We start from the raw sequence: 19186 nt of genomic DNA on the forward strand, positions 1-19186 counted from the left end.
CCTTCTTTTGCCAGGCCACTTCAAAAGGGCATTCAAGAATCATCCATGTTGTTTCTGTTTGTGGAGTCACTCACAGGCCAGCCCAAGGAAGGATGGCAAATTTCCTTCTCCAAGTGAACTGGGATGGGTTTTTAAATGGCAATTTCTTGAGCAACATTACTGATGCAAGCCTTTTATTCTAGATTTCACTCAATGAACTAATTTTAATTCCCTATTTGCCATGGTGTGCTTTGAACTCATCAGTTATTAATGCTGGTTTGGCCGAACTAGCCATTCCTTAACGGAACTGACAGAATTGATAATAGAGAGAAACCATTTTTCTTTGTGGAGGGAACTTAAAGCAAAGGGGCAGAGTGTTAAAAGTTAGAGCCAGACCGTTCAGACATGTCCAAACAGCTGCACTGATTCGAGCTAACCTGTGCCAGAGCTTATACTCCATATATCCTCCCAGTTCTCTTCATTTCACAATGATGCTGCTGGGATTAGAGAGTTTGAGTTATAGACAGAGGCTCAATAGGCTGGGGCTATTTTCGCTGGAGCCTTGGCAGCTGAGGGGTGACCTTATCGAGGTTTATGAAATCATGGCGGGGGGGGGGGAAGAGAGAGCATGGATAGGCTGATTAGCCAAGGTCTTTACCCCGGGGTAGGGGATTCCAAAACTGGAGGGCATAGGGGAAAACTTTAAAAGAGACCACAGGGCAACTTTTTCACACAGAGGATAGTACATGTAGGAATGAGCTGCCAGAGGAAGTGGTGGAGCCTAGTACAATTAAAACATTTAAAAGGCGTCTGGATGGGTATATGAATAGGAAGGGTTAAGAGGGATATGGGCCAAATGCTGGCAAATGGGACTAGATTAATTTAGGATACCTGATCGGCATGGACGAATTGGATTGAAAGGGTCATTCTCTGTGCTGTACATCTCTATGACACTCAGCAACGCATCCTTCTATTGCTTTCTCCCTCGTGTTGACTCAATCTCCCCTTAGATGTATCTGCACTAAATCACTTCAACTTCACCCTGCATTGGTAGCATGCCCATTCTCACCAGTCTCTGGTAAAGGCACCTCTCCCAAATTTCCTACCAGATTGATCAGTCACCACTATAGTGATGACTCCTCATTCTGGTCATGGCCGAGGCTGGAACTATTTTCTTTGCCTCTAACCCATCACATGTTAGCAAGAAAGCTCACCTGGCAGCCACTTTCCTGCACATCTCAGACTATAAATAAAGATCTATGGAAGAAAACAGGGACCGTTGGAACATGGATGTTAAGATGTACGCTAAATCTTCCATATTTAGAAGGCAAGACAAATGAAGATGTGACTAATTGCAAGGTAGGAAAATACTAGGATTTTGTCCACTTCTTCAGAGCTGAAAAATCAGGGATCTCTTACGGAAGACAAAGTGGACAGCAGCAGAAAAGGGAGTTGATTGAAGCGCAGTTGAATGCTGGAAGTGGTGGAGCAGGTGTAGAAAATGCTGCAGCAATTTTGACAGGATGGTGCAAAACAGATGCGTGTGACATGCCATGATAGCAGAGAGCCAGCACAGACTTGACAGGCTGAGTGGCTGTCTTCTGTGTTCTAACTATTCTACAAGGTATGTTTAGGGCAAATGGACAATAAAAGTTGGAACTGTAAATAACCGGTCTTTGGAACAGTTAGTGCAAGCAAGATGGACTGAACAGTCTCATTCTGTGCTGTAATGTTCTGCAATTCTACGCAGCAAGTGAGGCCACTGCAAAATGGATTGCGAGGCAGTGGCAGTGGGAGTGGAAAACATGCAAGTGCTTTTTAATTTATTGGCAAACTCAGTGTTTACTCCCCATCCTTAGCTGCCACAAGGTGAAGCTACTCGGCCGCCTCCTTGTACTGCTGCAACCCATGTGATACAGGAGACACCCACTTCTGCTTTTAGGACGGGAGCTCCCAGACTGCGACCCAGCAACAGTGAAGGAATGGCAACATACTTCCAAGTCAGGATAGTGCTTGGTTCTAAGGTGGTGGTCTCATGCATCTACTGCTCCTATCTTTTGAGGTGGTAGAGATCACAATTTGGGAAGTGCTGTTAAGGGAGTCTTGGTGAATTGCTACAAGGAATCTTGTAGATGGTACAAGCTGCTGCCAGCAAATGAATGTTTAAAAGGTGGTGATTTGAGGTGACTGCTAAGCAATGTGCTTTGTCCTGGATGTCATCAAGCTTCTCAAGTGGTGCTGGATCCCAACTCACCCAGGTGGTGTACATTTCATCACACTTCTGCCTCGTCGCCACTTGTGGACAGGCTTTGGGTAGTCATGAGGGGAGTTTTCTGGTCATTGGTAACACCAGGCCATTAAAATGGGGAATTCTGTGATGGGTAATACTAATGAATGCCAATATTTAAGGGAAGTTCTGGCATCCAGACCTCACCACTCCATTCAATTTTTCCTCTCACTCCATATCTCTACTCGTCATCCCCCACCTAATTACATCCCCCTGACAAGATTGGACTATGTCTCCTTATTCTCACTACCCCTCTCCACTTTTATTTGGTGGTCTGCCTCTGTAATGTGACCAAGTCCTGTCATGTATGGGGAGGGGAGGAGAGGGGTTTCACAGTATTACCTGGTGTCAGGTCTCGAAAATTTGTCCCGTCATGTTTGCGGATTGTGTCGAACACCACAGTTCTGGCTGGCATGTTCACTCCCATCGCAAAGGTCTCAGTTGCAAAGAGAATCTGTACCACATGGCAAAAAAAAAATTAAAATTACCCTGTGATATAAACTCTATTAACACACAGACAGTGCTGAATGCTATGTTGGTGCATCAATACTTCTGCAGGCCAGCTTACCTCAACTATTCACTCTATGGTGTAAGCCAGAGGGAGGTACGGACAAGTCCCACAGTCATACGACAGCACAGTATCAAAAGGGAGCTGTGCATTCTCTTTGAAAAGCAATCCACTTAGTTCCACATCTGCACTCTTCCCAATATTCCCACTATATTTTTTCTCCTGCAGGTATTGATCCAATTTCTTGCAGACGAACTCTACTGTATCTCTTTCTACCACCCTCTCAAGCAGTACACTCCAAACCCCATCTATTCATGGAGTAAAAGAAGTCTTTGGATTCTTGCCTCTGGATCTTTGGCCAACTTATCTAAAGTCTGTGCCCTTTGATGTTATTGTGTGTTTAGCTATGACAGACCATTTATCTTTCTTTAATCTATCAAATCTCCTCTTCACTTTCTCTATTCAAAGAGGAACAACATCAACCTCTCCAAAACCCTTCATGTACGTAATAAAATGCAATGCCCAAAAGTAGGTTAAGTCTTGCTACAACTGACACCCAGAAGAGTGTGTTTGGTTTTGGTCATCTTTCTTAGGGATGCAATGAAAGCACTTGAGAGAAGGTTCACTCCTGAGATGGAAAGGTTATGAGGAAAGGCAGAGCAGGTTCGGCCAACGATCACTGCAGCTCAGAAGAACAACATGCGTTTGTACTGAAATGTAAAACAAGCTGAGGGGGCCTGGCAAGGTAGATGTTGAGAAGGTGTTCCCTCTTGTTGAGAAGGCTAGAAATAGGGAACACAGTTCTACGAGGAATTTCTCCACTCAGAGGGTCGACAACCTTTGAAATTCTCTGCCACAGGCAGCAGGAGTTTGAGAAAAAAAAAGTAGTATCTAAAGGATTAGGAAGTCTGGGGCAAGTGGGTGAGTTACTGTTCACACAGTATAATGTTATACCTTTACAAGTCCCCTGGTAAACAGCATCTCAATAACCTCCTTCAGGATTGGAAGGATCCCACTGTGATGGACACCAATTCCTCGCTTCAGAAGCTCCACCATCTGAAGGACCTGTCCAATAGAAACATAAATGAGTTTTCTTTTTTAAATTGCTCTAACAAATCCGGCGAATCATCTCATGATGAACATTCAGTCTAATAATATGCTTCAGTGTCAATATATTCTGGAGTTGGCATGGAGCCAAGCACTTGCTGTGACACAATCCCACTGAACACACCAAATCCTGTCTGTCTGTAACCCAGGGGGAAAATACTGAATCTCATCTCGCTGTCTGTAACCCCAGGTATAAAAGAACAGAAGTCCTCCTCACTGTTTGTAGCTCAAGGCAAAAATATAAAACACTAGGCTTCACCTCACTATCAGTAACCCCAGGCAAGAGGATACTGGACTCCATCCTCACAGTGTAGTGCTTGGAACGAGGTCAGCCAAGTAGACCTCAGAATGAGTGTTCCCTGATTGGGGCTGTTAACCTGGTCCAATTATGGATCCCTGGCTGACAGTTATAAATAGGAGTGTCAGGGTTCTGCTCACTCCAGGAGCTAGCTCAATGTCATGTACTGTGCACGTGTAAATAAAGGGTGACTTGGTGATGGGATACCAGCCTTCGTGGAGTTATTTTACACAGTAACCCTTCCCACCAAGCACACTTCAGCGCTGCAATTCCATGCAAAGAGAAACACCTAATCCCAACTGTCTCTAACCAGAGGCAAGATAAAACCAGAACACCATCTGACTATCAGAAAACCCAGGCAAGAAAATACTGAATCCTGTCCTCTGACTGTAAACCTCCCCAAAAAGCACTGCTCCCCAATTCACTAAGACACAGTTTAAAAAAAGGTCAAAGCCCATCACACGCAATTACAAACAAGGAAGCACCTAAATCCATTTCGCTCCCTCTCTGAAAAACTTAGCATTTCGCAAATGCTGTGCAGAGCTAGAAGACAATTCTTTCCACATTTTCCAAAGCATTATTGCCACATGCACGCAAGTACCATATCCACCCACCCACACGCAACTGTATAGAAACATGGTGAGCCTGCATCTGTACACGTTCAATTTTCAACCCCTAACTTAATAAAGGATATACTTGACACAGAAGTCATGCAGTAAAGATTCACCAGACTGATTCCTGGGACTGTCCTGTGAAGAGAGATGGAGGAGATTGGACCCGGATTAGAAAGAGAAACGAGGAGCAGAAGTGGGCCACTTGGTGCTTCATGCCTGCTCCACCACTCAGTAGGATTTATCCTAATGCCTTTATTCCTGCTTTCTCGGAGATCACATGGTGCCTTTAAAATTTAAATATATCAATCTCTTTCTTGAATATATTCAGTGATTTGGCCTTCACAGACTTCACAGTGGTCTCCGGAGTTTAGAGGAACGGGAGGAATTGTCTTCTAGCTCTGCACAGCATTTGCGAAATGCTAAGTTTTTCAGAGAGGGAGCGAAATGGATTTAGGTGCTTCCTTGTTTGTAATTGCGTGTGATGGGCTTTGACCTTTTTTTAAACTGTGTCTTAGTGAATTGGGGAGCAGTGCTTTTTGGGGAGGTTTACAGTCAGAGGACAGGATTCAGTATTTTCTTGCCTGGGTTTTCTGATAGTCAGATGGTGTTCTGGACCTCTTACAGTCATACAACATGGAAACTGACCCTTCGGTCTAACTCGTCCATGCCAACCAGAATCTCAAATTAAACTAGTCCCACCTGCCTGTGCTTGGCCCATCTCCCTCCAAACATTTCTTATTCACATACCAAAATGGCTTTTAAACATTGTAAATGTACCCACATCCACCACTTCCTCTACAAGTTCATTCCACACACGAACCACTCCCTGTGTGCAAGAAAAACTACTCCCGTGTATTCTTCAAGTCTGACTCCTCTCACCTTAAATATATGCCCTCAAGTCTTTAAATCTCCCACTCTAGGGAAAAAGACACCCACCATTCACCTTATCTATACCCATCATGACTTTATAAACTTCTTGAAGGTCACCTCTCAATCTTCTCCACTCCAGTGAAAAACAATCCCCTGCCTATCCAGCCTCTCCTTATAACTTAAACCGTCTAATCCTCATTGAGACACACAAACTACTGAAAGGATTAAACATGGCAGACACAGACAGGCTGGTTCCCCTGGGTGGGGGCAGCAGAGTCTCAAAATAAGAAGACTGAGATGCGGAGGGAAAATCTTTAAAATTCTGCACTCCAGAAAACTGCGGGCGCTAGTCATGGAGGATATTCAAGACAAAGATGGATAGATTTCTGGATATGAATATTATCAAGAGATAAGGCGACAGGGTCGAAATATGGTAATGAGGTGGACTACCAGCTATAGTGCAGGCTTCAGGAGCTGAATGGCTTTTTCTGCATTTACATTCCGTCCACATAAACCCACCCAAAGAGATAATGACGGATCCAGTGCATTCATTTAATTCCTCATCACTCCTGACAGGAGTGGTGCTGTTCAACTCTACATTGAACTGAGATTTAAAGACACAGCCTCACCAACACATACCTGTGGTAGCTCTCTGTCCGTGCCCTTTAACCGGGAGATGCACTTCTGGAAGAAAATGTGGATCTCGCTCTTCTCCACGGTGCTGGTGAGGTCGACGGTGGTGAGCATGTTGGCATTCTCATCACAGCGGTTCCGTGAGAAGGTGAACGCCACAATGGGAAGGCTGTCTTTCTTCCTCAGCATGTCAATCAGGGATAACCACACGCTCTTATCCTGCACCCAGTGAATTGCAGAAAGATATTTATTGGGGCTGAGATTGCGGTAAGACGCCCAACTGGATATAGCTGTGGACTGGCTGGTCACGCGATCCCCACTGTTTGCAAAGCAAATTTAGTCAGGGTTCACATTTGGAAAATCAAAGGGCTCTCCTGTTTGGATTCCCATTTAGTTCTTTCATTCGGGATCAACAGCGGCCAGCTGGGCAGACTATTGAGTTTTATCCCGAGCAAAATTGGAGTTACAGCAACAAACGTGTGCTCTTGTACTCGAATCCTCTCACTGTGAACGCCCACAAACCATTTGCCTCCTTCAATGCCTACTGGACATGCAAACTTCCTTCCAACAACTGGTGCAGAAGGTCACCCCCAGAGGAGGAGAAAGAGGGGTTGTCGGAGGTAGGGGGGTTTATGAGAGCATGTCATTTTCATCACCAAGATATAATGGCCTCACCTGGCTCGACCCTCCATAGTACACTGGCTGCTTGGCTCCAAAAGACTGTGAGTGCTTACTGCTACGTTCCTTCTTGGCTTCAACTGCTGCGTAGTACCTGCAAGGGAGGTAAGGGCAAAACTGTGATTGCACTGGGGACAGACCTACCGCATAATCTGGGACTGAACTAGTTCACAAAGTGGGATATGGAAGGGTGTAAATACAATGGCTACCTTCACATTTTCTTATGTACTAATATTGTCATCTTGGTAATAATTCAAGCAAGGCTCTTTAAGACCACACTTGCCAAACTCAACGAACACAACCTTGTGGAAGGACAAGGGTAGCAGCTTTACGAGGGATACCACTGCCTTTAAATTCCCCTCCAAGCCACACACACTATCTCGACTTGGAAATACGCTCTTGTTCCTTCACTGTCAGTGGGTCCAAATCTGGGAATTCCGCCACCCCACCCCCACACCACTGTGTGGGTGTCAATGCACCCCTCCAAGGTTTCACACATGTCAGCGTGCCAATGGTAAGGCTACCACTTTCCGAATCTGGTGCCACTCACAGACCTCAGAGTTCCACGGAACCAGGGGAGAAAAAAAAACAAACAGTTGGAGGGCCTCCCTAAGCCAAATGGACTGCAGTGGTTCAAGAGGCAGCACATCACTTTCTCAACAGCAACTGTCGATAGACAGTAAATGATGGTCCAGTCAGCAAGGCCCACATCCCACAAATGAATTTTTAAAAATAAGGAAAGAACAGGGGCAAGACACTTAAAAACAGAGATGAGGCTCGAGAGAGGAAGGAAACAGGGCCTTGCTTTAGCAACAGATGGTATCTTCAACAATGTGACACTCCCTCATTAGTGAGTACCCACCCCAACAGTGCAGAATTTCTTCAGTACTGACCCTCCCTTGACACTGACCCACAGACATGCGCACAGACAGGCCTCAGACTCACGCCTTGGTGAGGAAGTTCCCCTGAGCGTCGAGCAGCAGGAAGAGTTCGTTCTGAGTCTTCTGGCTGTTACCCGTATACAGATGATGCTCCAGAGGCACCGGCCTCTTCATGGTGCTGATCACATAGATCTTCTTCTTCTTTATCCTCCTGCAGGGTGGATGGGAATAAAGATCCAGGTTAGAGGCTGCCTACTTGGCAAAGAGAGAGAGCAGGAGTGCGCAAATTCTGCAGTTGCTAGAAAGCTTTTGCACCAGTATGGGGGAGGGTGGGAGACAGGAAAGAGGAGACCTAAACACAACTTCTCAGCCACTGCAAAACCAGCAGCGCAGAGTCTCAAGGCCGAAAATAAGTTAAGATTCTGCTCTGGACAACCCTGACAGAACAGGGAGGACAGTCTGAAATGGGCAAACAATGCACCCAGAGTATAGCATACCAACAATGCAGTTTCAGTTGGCTAACAACTCTCTCCCTACTTGCTGTCCATACTATGGCATTTTCCTGATCTACTTCAAGTCTGTGTTTGGCCAATGTTATTCAATCTTGCAGCATTTGAGGACTGTTTTCTCTACTGCCCCTGTACTAGACCTCAGTCCCAAGCTCTCTGGAGTCAGAAGACTGGCGTTTAAGAGCGAAGAAGTCCAACCGTGGGCGCCATGATGGCTCAGTGGTTAGCACTTCTTCCTCAGAGTGCCAGGATCCAGGTTTGATTCCAGCCTCAGGTGACTGTCTGCGTGGAGTTGGTACGTTCTGCCTGTGTCTGCATGGGTTTCCTCCCACAGTCCAAAGATGTGCAGGTAAGGGTGGATTGGCCATGCTAAATTGCCCCATAGTATCCAGGGATGTGCAGGATAGGTAGTTACAGGGATAGGTGGGGACAGTGGGTCTGGGTGGGATGCTTTCGAGGGTCAGTGTGAACTTGATGTGCTGAATAGCCTGCTTCTGCAGGGATTCTATGACTGTAGATTGTACATTGTATCAGGCCTTAATGAGAGCATGACTGTGCACAGGACTGTTCTCCTTACCCAGGAAAGGATAGAGCAGCTGTAAGGGAGTGCCATATAGGTTCACTGGGCTAGTTTCTGAGATTAGTGGATTGCCCTTTGAGGAGAGAAATGCCTATAGTTCACAAAGTTCAGAAGAATGAAGGGGATCTCATTGAAACACAAAGTTACCAGACCGCTGACAACGTAGACGCCGAGAGCTTATTCCCTCTTGTTTGAGAGTCAGGATGTAGGGGCACAGTCTCAGAATAGTGGGCTGGCAAATAACAACAGACACAAAAGGGGAACAGTCATCTCTTTAAAGGGGTTGTGAATCTTTGAAATTCACATATATTCGTGGACGTTCAGTCATTTCCCGTGTGTAAAGAGATTGCTAGATTTTTGGATAGCAAAAGATCTGCAGGATATGGGGACAGCATGGAGTTGAGGTAAAAACATAAGTCATGACCTTACTGAACGAGGGAGCAGACTCACAAATCAGATCAAAGTCTTTACTGGAAGTGCTCGACCAGCCTTTGCTAAAATCAGGACTCTGCTTTCTTGCAGTGAGAACAGTTATTCAATTCCAGGCTCAATTTACTTTTAAATCAGCAATGCAAGAGACAAAATTCAAGCCAGTGGTTTATCCACACCGCTCGTCCTTCTGAAGGCCCCTTGAGGGGAGTTGCAGAGCATGGAGAAGGGTGGGTGGTAGTCTCCTTTATTCTAAGGCTCAGAAGGAAAAGCTCACCCGATCCAGTCGGCAAACTCCAGGGTATTGGGAACTGTAGCGCTCAGAAGAATGAGATTCACATGGTCTGGGAGCATGATCAGCACTTCCTCCCATACAACACCCCTCTGCAAGAAGAGAAGAAAGGAAACTGCATTTACATAGCACCTTGCACAACCTCAAAAGTGCTCCACAGCCAACAAATGGTGCCATAACTATTTTTCTTGCACTCATCAGAGCAAATGCAAGAATGCCAAATTTTAAAAAGCAAGCTCAACAATTTATCCCACAGAAGAAAAGAGGTTTTGATTCTTTTCTCCATTGCACGGTCTTGGCCAAAGGGGAGCTACAGGATCGACAAGCTCAAACATAATTTAAGTGGTTGACGCCTCATTTTATAACAGCGATCCCCCAATTCCAGATCTCTCATCAGAGGAAACATTAATTCCACATCCATCTTGTCAAGATCCCTTACGATCTTTTATGCTTCAATTAAGTTGCTGTTACTCTTCCAAATTCCAGTTGATTCAAGCCTAGTCTGTCCAACCTTTCCTCAGAAGGCAACCCAGCTATTCCAAAGTATTAGACTGGCAAACCACTGAACTGCTTCCTCATCCTTCCTTAAATAAGCTAAGCAATACAGTACACGGTTTTCCAGAAACAGTCTCATAACTGCCCTGTACAACTGAAGCACAGTAAAGCATAACCTCCCTAAATTTTGCAACCAAGTATCCATGTGATAAACAAATGACATTTCTTTCCCAAGCATGCTCCTTAAATCTTCCCAATTACTTGCTCTATCTGCACACTAACCTTTCACCATTCATTAACTAGGACACCCAGATCCCTCTGCAGCCTCAGCACTTTTTATTCTTCCTGCTAAAATGGGCAATGTCACATAATTTTTCCACATCATCCTTCATTTGCCACAACTTTGCCCACTCACTTAACCTACTGATATCCCATTTACTCTCTTCCAAACGGACTTTACTCCCTCACTGTGTTGTAAGCAAAATTGACAACAATACCTTCCATCTTTTCATCCAAACCTCTTGTTACATTTCACCAACCTGAAAAAGACCCACTTACATCTATTTTTTGCTTCTTATTAGCCAATCAGTCTTTTATCCTTACCAATATGTTATCACCTACACTGAGATGTTATTTTGGAAAATAACCTTTGATGTGGCAAGTTATCAAATGACTTCTGGAAAGCTAAGTGTAGTACATTCAATCATTTTCTTTCATTCAGAGCATGTTACTTGCTCAAAGAACTCCAATACATTGTGCAAACAAGATTTCTTTTTTGCAAAACCATGTTGACTCTGTGTGAATACACTGCCTTTAATTAAGTGTACTACTTTATTCATAGCTTATAACATTTCCTTAAGACAGATGTTAAGCTAACTGGCTTGTGGTTTCTTGTTTTCTGACTCCTTCCTTTGAATAAAAGGTGTTACATTTGCAATCTTTCAATCTGATGGAGTGTCAGCACATTCACAATGTATTAAATGGCCTCCTTCTGTGCTGTACGAATCTTAACCCTCATTTGTTGGGGTGATTTCTAGTTTGCCCGAGAGTTCTGGGGAAACTCAAGTTGCAACCCGTGGATTTGTCTCACCTCGGCATCGTTGACATAATGGACCTCATCAAATATCACCCATTCAAGATCACGAATAACGTCCGAGCCATTGTACAACATGGACCTGTGGGAGACACAATGTTACAGAGTCCCAGTCTGCACAGTATCTTCGCTTATCCTTTCAGAAGATGTGGGCGTCACTGGCAACAGCAGCATCTGTTGTTCATCCTGAATTGCCCTTGAACTGAGTGGGTTGCGAAGCTCTTTAAGAGGGCAGTTAATTGCTGAGGGTGGGCACTCACGTATTGACAAGGATAAAAGCATTGAAACACAGAAGATAAAAAGCAGGAGGCCACCATTTGGCTCTTCGAGCCTGCTCCACCATTCATTGTGATTGTGGCTGATCATCCACTCAATAGCCCAATCCTGCTTTCTCCCCATAACCTTTGATCCCGTTTGCCCCAAGTGCTATATCCAGCCAGCTCTTGAATACATTCAATGTTTTGGCATCAACTACTTCCTGTGGTAATGAATTCCACAGGCTCACCACCCGTTGGGTGAAGAAATACGTCCTCATCTCTGTCCTGAATGGTCTACCCCAAATCCTCAGGCTGTGACCCCTGGTTCTGGACACACCCACCATCAGCAACATGCTCCCTGTATCTACCCTGTCCAGTCCTGTTAGAATTTTAAGTCTCTATGAGGTTCCTCCCCGCCTCATTCATCTGAACTCCAGTGAAAACAATCCTAACCTGGTCAATCTCTCCTCATACATCAGTCCCCCATTTCTGGAATCAGCCTGGTAAACCTTCACTGCACTCCCTCGAGAGCAAGAGCATCCTTCCTCAAAGAAGGAGACCAAAACTGCACAGAATATTCTAGGTGTGGTTTCACCAAGACCATGATGTATAACTGCTACAACACATTCCTACTCCTGTACTTGAAACATCTTACATTACTTGCCTTTTTTAAACCGCCTGCCGCAGCTGCATGCTTACATTCAGCAACTGGTGCACACTCCCCTCTCCCAATTTACAGCTGTTCAGGTAGTAATCAGCCTTGTTTTTACTTCCAAAACGAATAACCTCACATTTATCCACGTTATACTGCATCTGCCATTGATTTGCCCACTCACCCAACCTGTCCAGATCATGTTGAAGAATCTCTGCATCCTCGGCAAAGTTCACCCTCCCACTCAACTTGGTATCATCTGCAAACTTTGAGATGTTACATTTTGTTTCCTCATCCGGAGTCCCAGCACCATTTCTGTACTAATATTGATCTCCCTCGATTCTTTCCTCTCACTAAATCTTGCATTCTCCAGCATTTCTAGTATTTGCTTTGCGTCCTTTTTTGTGATGACAGAACCAAAGTACGTATTCAGTTACTCAGCCATTTCTTTTTCCCCTCTTATTCATTCCCTCATTTCTGTCTGTAGGGGTCCTACATTTGTCTTCACCAATCTCTTTCTCTTCACATACCTACTGAAACTCTTACCGTCAGTCTCTACGTTCCCTGCAAGCTTACTTTTCTTTTGTATTTTCCCTTTCTTTGCTGAATTCTAAACTGCTCCCAATCCTTAGACATATTATTTTTCTTGCCTAATCTGTATGCTTCTTCCTTGAATCTGATGCTATCTTTAATTTCCCTGTAAGCCACGGATTGGCTCTTCTACCCATTTTGCTTTTGTAACAGACTGGAATAAACAGTTGTTGCAGTTCCCCCAACCATTCCCCGAATGTTTGCCATTGTCTATCCACTATCATCCCTTCAAGTAACTCTCCCCAGTCTATCAAGGCCAACTCATGCGTCATATCTTCATAGTTTCCTTTATTAAGATTCAGAACCCTAGTCTCCGAGTCAACCATCTCACTGTCCATCTTGATAAAAAAATTCTATCATGTATGGTCGCACATCCAAAGGGTCTCACACAGCTAGACTGGTAGTGATTCCCTTCTCATCACATAGTACCAAGTCTAAGGTGGTCTGCTATCTAGTGGTTTCCTCCACATACTGGTCAAGAAAACCAACCTGTATAAACTCCAGGAATTCCTCCTTTACGTCATTACGGCTAATTTGATTTGCCCAATCTATGTAAAGATTAAAATCACCCATAATCACTGATATTCTCTTATCACCAATATTCCTTTATCACCCACATCTCTAATTTCCTGTTTAAAGCCATTCCCAAAATCACCACTGCAGTTTGAGAGTCTATATATGACACCCACAAATGTTTATTGCCCCACGGCGTATCTCAACTTTACCCAGAAAGACTCCACATGTCAGAGCTAATATCCTTTCTCACTATTGTGTTAGTTTTCTCTTTAACCAGTAATGCCATTCCACCACCTTTTCCTTTTTCGCCTGTCCTTCCTGAATACTGAACACCCTAGGACATTTAGTTCCCATCCCTGGTCATCCATCAGCCATGTCTCTGGAATCCAATTGTATCGTACCCATTTACATCTATCTGTGCGATGCGTTCATCCACTTTATTGCAAATGTTCTGTGTATGGAGGCCCAAAGCCTTTAAGGATGCAAATATTATGATTCTAAAATATCTACCATCCTCACCAGATCTGATCTACACGTGACTCTACATGCACTGCAGTGTGGTTGACTCTTTAACTGTCCTTTGAAATGGGCCTTATGAGCCATGGTATGGTATTGTACTGCTTAAAAAAAAGTAACAAAAATGGCTGACTGGCATCCCAGCATTAACCTAGGCACCAGATCCCCAACTGCACCATGGGACTGAACTAGATGGACTGCAGCTGTTCACCAATTTCGAGGGCAACAAATGCTGGTCCTGCAAGCAATCCCACAAAATTATTAAAGAAAAAAAGCAGCTCTCAGGCAGTAAACTATTCAGTCTTCAGTGTAGGGTTGGCAATCGAGTGGGCAAGGAGGCAAGCTTAATAAAAACAAAAAAAAAAAAAAAAATTGAAAGGAAGAAAAAGAACGAACGAACGGACTCCGCGAGATCAAGGAGAGAGGCAGGGTTACAGACCTGAGAATTTCGGTCGTCATTATGAGGCAGGCAGCTTCTGGATGTAACTGGACGTCTCCAGTCAGAAGGCCAACATCTTTAAAAGTGTTTTTGAAATCCCTGAATTTCTGGTTGGACAGGGCCTTAATGGGCGACGTGTAGATGGTCCTGTTGAAGGAAGATGGGGGGGGTTGCAGGGAAGAGAGAGAAAATTCCTTCTGTGACTACAAGCAGTGTTGAAATTGAAGAACACAATAAACATGAGAGGTAGACCATTCAGCCCATCAGGCCACCCCACTATTCAAGACTTGGCTGATCTTTAGCCTTGACTCCACTTTCCCGCCCATATCCCTCGAGACCAAACATTGTTGGGGGGTGGAGTACCTCAAATGGCAGAGCGCAGGCTCAGTGTGTGAGGGGTAGCGGGATCGATGCTGACATTCGTATTCTGTGATCAATCTCAGCTACTCAATGACTGAGCAGCTACACCCTCTGGGGGTGAGTATTGTTCCTTGAATGACGTTTCTCATCTGTGCTATCGCAAGACTGTGAAGCAGGACAAAGAAGCCAGCCTCTTCTGCCAGTCACCACTTCAAGATGGCCAAAAGCACTTCAGAATCAACTAAATACTTCTCTAAAGTGCAGTCCTTGTTAGAATGCAAGGGAACTTTGTTTTTTTAAAAACACAGCAAGGTCCCACATCAACATCAATGAGACAGATGAGCAGATATTCTATTTCCTTGCTTGGATCAAGGGATAGATGATGGCCCACACAACAGGAGATAACTCTCTAGCTCTTCTTCAGAAATATTGGACATGGAACATTTTAGTCACCTGAGCATGCAGACATGGTCTTAGTTTAAAAGTTTTGTTTGAGAGGGATGCACACCCTAAAGACTGACTCACTCCACTGTATAGCAGCACCAACAGCCCCCTGACCTCTCCTCACCACAACGCAGACATGCTGAAACTCAGACAGTGTGACACTCCCTCCAGACTGGCACTAGAGCCATCAAATTGCCCTATTTCCAAGTTGCCGCAGTGTGGATTTGCCAGAGGATGGCTGTGCCATTCAAGTGAATCAAGGTTCAGATGAGGAGCTGGCATTGATTTGAGTGACTATTGATCCTCTGTGCCCAAAGAGCTGAGGGAAATGAAGACCATGCGCACTGGCTTTTACTTTTGGCAGACCCTCACCTGGTCAGGTGTTTCTGTGAAAGTGCGATAGCGTATTCAGCGACGACAGTCTTGCCCGCTGACGTGTGGGCCGCCACAAACACGGAATCATGGGTCTCAAGACGAAGGATTGCCTGTTTCTGAAAGACGTCCGGCTCAAAGGGCCACTGAAAGGAAAGGTTGGGTGGTGGGGGGTGGGGAGGGTAGTGTTGGTGAGAACAACTTAACATTCACAGGAGAAGACGATCTTGGATCTTCAGTCATTGAGATATGCTAATAAAATAAAAGACTTTGATTTATACGGAACTCTTTACAATCTATGCTTAAAGCATGGCGCCACCCCAGCGCCGACCCTCCAACAGCACAGCATCCCCAACTACATTGTCCCCCCCTCCGACAGCACAATGCCCCCTTAGCGTGAGCGTGATAGATATGTCCTATAGACTTTATTGAAATGGGCGAAACAGGGGGCAGACTTCCATCAGCCCAAGCAACACTCCTCCACTGCTTCATCCCACAACCCCAGCAACCAGTCCCATTCCAATTCTGAGGGTTGAAGAAAAAGGCATTGAAGGCTCAGCTCTTACCTTGAAAGCTGGATCTGGGATGCGCTTGTAGAAATCGTCCACAGGGGTGCTGATATCGACTGGAACAGCCCACTGCTCCTTCTCTGGTACAGACCCTTCCTCTTTCTGCTCACTTCGCTCAGGCTGAGGGGTGACCTTCAGCTCCTGAACACAAGAGGAGACCCAAATTCAGCCTATGTCATGGAGAGTTGATTTCCCTCTGTACCAAAGCTATCAGCTGCTTCCTGCAATGAACTGCTTGAAAGTGCTGTGACGCAGATTCAATCAATCATCGCTTTAAAAAGGAAGTGGAAGAAGTACATAAAAGGAAACAATTAACTTGGAGATGGGGGAAAACAGGCCAGGAGAATGGGATGAAATTATTACTCTCTCAAAGAGCAACCACTCCCACTGTGGAGTCATTTGGAAATGCTGAGGGAATGGACTTGCTCAGCCTGGTTAAAGCTGGCTGCTTGGTAAGGAATCTAGAGCGGAGGTTTTGGCTCAGTCTTATTCGAACAGACCTGTTGTTTTTTTTTTTTTTTTAAAAATTAACCTGTAACACCAAATCTTCCAAGCTGTTGGTTCTGTGGAGAGGCCGCTTGGTCTCAGTTGTCTTTGCTTTCTTTTCATCCTCTTCGTCGCTGGATCCCCCGAGATTGAAGTCGTCCATCGTTCCAATAAGGTTTGTTAGGTTCAATAAGCCAGAGGTCACTTTATGCTCTGTAGATGGAGGAGGGAAAATAAAAAGACAAGAGCATGAGAAGGAGAGGGCAGAAAAGAATAAAAATCTTCAGTCCACACATAGGAACTGAATTGAATCAGCCGTGTAAATGCTGCTGCTGGAGACTGAGAATTCTGAAGCACAATAACTCAGCCTCTGACTCCCAAAAGCCTGCCCACCATCAACAAGGCACAAGTCAGGATGCAATGGAATACTCTCTCTCATCCAGATGGGTGCAGCTCCAACATTCAAAAGTCTTGACAGTATCCAGCACCACATTCATTCACCAGTTTCAAAATTCATTCCATCCACCACCAACATACACACATTGGAAGCAGTGTTCACCATCTACAAGATGCAGTGCAACAATTCACCTGCAACAAGCTTCCTTTAACAGCACTCTCTAAACCCATAATCTTTACCACCTAGAAGGAGAAGGGCAGTGGATTCACCAGAGTTTCCCTCCAAGCTAAACAGCCTGCTGGCTTGAAACTATATCACCATTTCTTTAATGTCACTGGTCAAAATCCTACAGCTCCCTTGCTAACAGCACTGTGGCTGTCCCTACACTCTAAAGACTGCAACAGTTTGAGAACATGGCTCACCACCAGTTATGGATGGGCAATAAATACTGGGTTGCATTCTCACCTGACGAAGAAGCTTCTTGGTTCCAGCTCCAATCTAGGATTGAGGCACAAAAGGATGAGCAGGAGTAGACCATTCAGCCCACTGAGTCTGCACCACAGTGCAATATGATCATAGCTAGTCTTCTGCCAGAACTTCACTTTCCCACCTGCTCCCCAAATCCCTTGGCTACTGAAATCCAAAAACCTGACTACTGCAGCCATAAGTGTTTTCAATAGTGGAGCATTCACAATCCTGAGGTAAAGAATTATGAAGATTCATAATCCCAAGTGAAGAAACTCCCATTTACATCTCAGACCTAAATGATCATCCCTCTACTGAGACTGTCCCCACTTCTTCTAGATACCCAAGCAGCAGAAACTATCTGTGTTGACCCCGTCAAACCTCTTCTCAATGTGATCACCTTTCATTCTTCTGTACTCCTGCGAGTGCAGCATCAACCCGATTTAGTCAGCCTCTCATTAAATTCTGTGATACCAAATGAATATTTATTGACTGTTAGGGTAGCTGTGAGAGTACATTTTATTTTGGATTTGCAAGTGCAGGCAGGTTGAGTACAGTTTGTACTCTGCCTGTGACACACAGCCAGAGGAACATGCTGTTTGACTGCACTGTATAAAGGGAATGCCACCCTTACTTTCTCTCGGAAATGACTGCAGATTAAATGCAACTCTTAGTTCAAAGCACTTACCTCTTTTTTTGAAATCCATTCCTCTTTTCCATCCTGGAGGCACAGTGAGTAAATCTGTAAAAGCAAATAAACAGAATTTATTTACATCTGCACAGGGTACTGGAGCCAGGGAGTGGCCGGCCCTTAAGCGGAGAAGTGGACGTTGATTCCTTGTCTTTCACACAGGAGGGAACAGGCATGGACAAAACAGCTGGACTCCAGAGGGGAGGGGATAGTGAGTGCTCCTTGACATCAAGGCAACATTTGATTGACTGTGGCTACAAGGAGTCCAAGCAAAATTGGAGTCAAGGGGAATCAAGTGAACATTCTCTGCTGTTCGTAGCTAATACAAAAGGAAGTTGTGATTGTCGGAGGTCAACTCTCCCAATACCAGAACATCTCAGCAGGATGGGGTAGCACAGTGGCTCAGTAGTGCTCACAGTCTCCTTGGGTTTCCTCCAGGTGCTCCGGTTTCCTCCCACAGTCTAAAGATGTGCAGGTTAGGTGGATTGGCCATAGGAATGCAGGGTTACAGGGATAGGGTATGGGGCTGGGTCTCAGTGCGATGCTCTTCGGAGCGGTCAGTGTGGACTTGATGGGCTGAATGGTTTGCTTCCATAATATAGGGATTCTCTGATTGTCAAGGGAGTGTCCTAGGCCCAAGCATTTTCAGCTGCTTCATTAATTATCTTCCCTCCATCACAAGGTCGGAAGTGATGCTCGTACAATCAGCACAATTCCCGACTCCTCAGATACTGAAGCTATCTAAATACACATGCAGCAAAACCTGGACCACATTCAGCTTTGGGCTGGTAAGTGGCAAGTAACGTTTGTGTCACACTAACGCCAATGACCACCTCCAATGACAAAGAATTCAGTCATAGCTCATTGACATTCAACGGTGATACCATTTTTGAAAACCCCACTGTCAATGGGTATATAATAGACAAAAATCTGAGCTGGACTAGAGTAGTAAGGGCGTGGAAGGCCCTGCCCGCAAAAGTAGTAGACTCGCCAACTTTAAGGGCATTTGAATGGTTATTGGATAAACGTATGGATGATAATGGAATGGGTTAGAAGGGCTTCAGATTGGTTTCACAGGTAGGGACAACATCGAGGGCCAAAGGGCCTGTACTGCGCTGTAATGTTCTATGTTCTATGGACTAGTCATAAATACTGTGGCTACAAGAACTGGTCAGAGG

The 19186-nt window shown here is 44.9% G+C and overlaps 1 protein-coding gene across 1 annotated transcript in view; it reads right to left on the bottom strand.

The window, feature by feature from the left end:
- The window catches only part of skiv2l (SKI2 homolog, superkiller viralicidic activity 2-like), a 45665-nt gene that overhangs the window by 11984 nt on the left and 14495 nt on the right, over window positions 1-19186 (bottom strand). The window contains exons 7-18 of the mRNA XM_020518327.2: window positions 18006-18059; window positions 16502-16668; window positions 15967-16110; window positions 15401-15546; window positions 14225-14371; window positions 11251-11335; window positions 9651-9757; window positions 7920-8066; window positions 6972-7068; window positions 6303-6515; window positions 3729-3839; window positions 2609-2720 (exon numbers count right to left, since the gene is read on the bottom strand). Coding sequence (XP_020373916.1) covers window positions 2609-2720; window positions 3729-3839; window positions 6303-6515; window positions 6972-7068; window positions 7920-8066; window positions 9651-9757; window positions 11251-11335; window positions 14225-14371; window positions 15401-15546; window positions 15967-16110; window positions 16502-16668; window positions 18006-18059 — 1530 coding nt within the window. The remainder of the gene's footprint in view (window positions 1-2608; window positions 2721-3728; window positions 3840-6302; window positions 6516-6971; window positions 7069-7919; window positions 8067-9650; window positions 9758-11250; window positions 11336-14224; window positions 14372-15400; window positions 15547-15966; window positions 16111-16501; window positions 16669-18005; window positions 18060-19186) is intronic.

This window comes from Rhincodon typus, chromosome 35 (genome assembly GCF_021869965.1).
Source record: "Rhincodon typus isolate 14 chromosome 35, sRhiTyp1.1, whole genome shotgun sequence".
NCBI lineage: Eukaryota > Metazoa > Chordata > Chondrichthyes > Orectolobiformes > Rhincodontidae > Rhincodon > Rhincodon typus.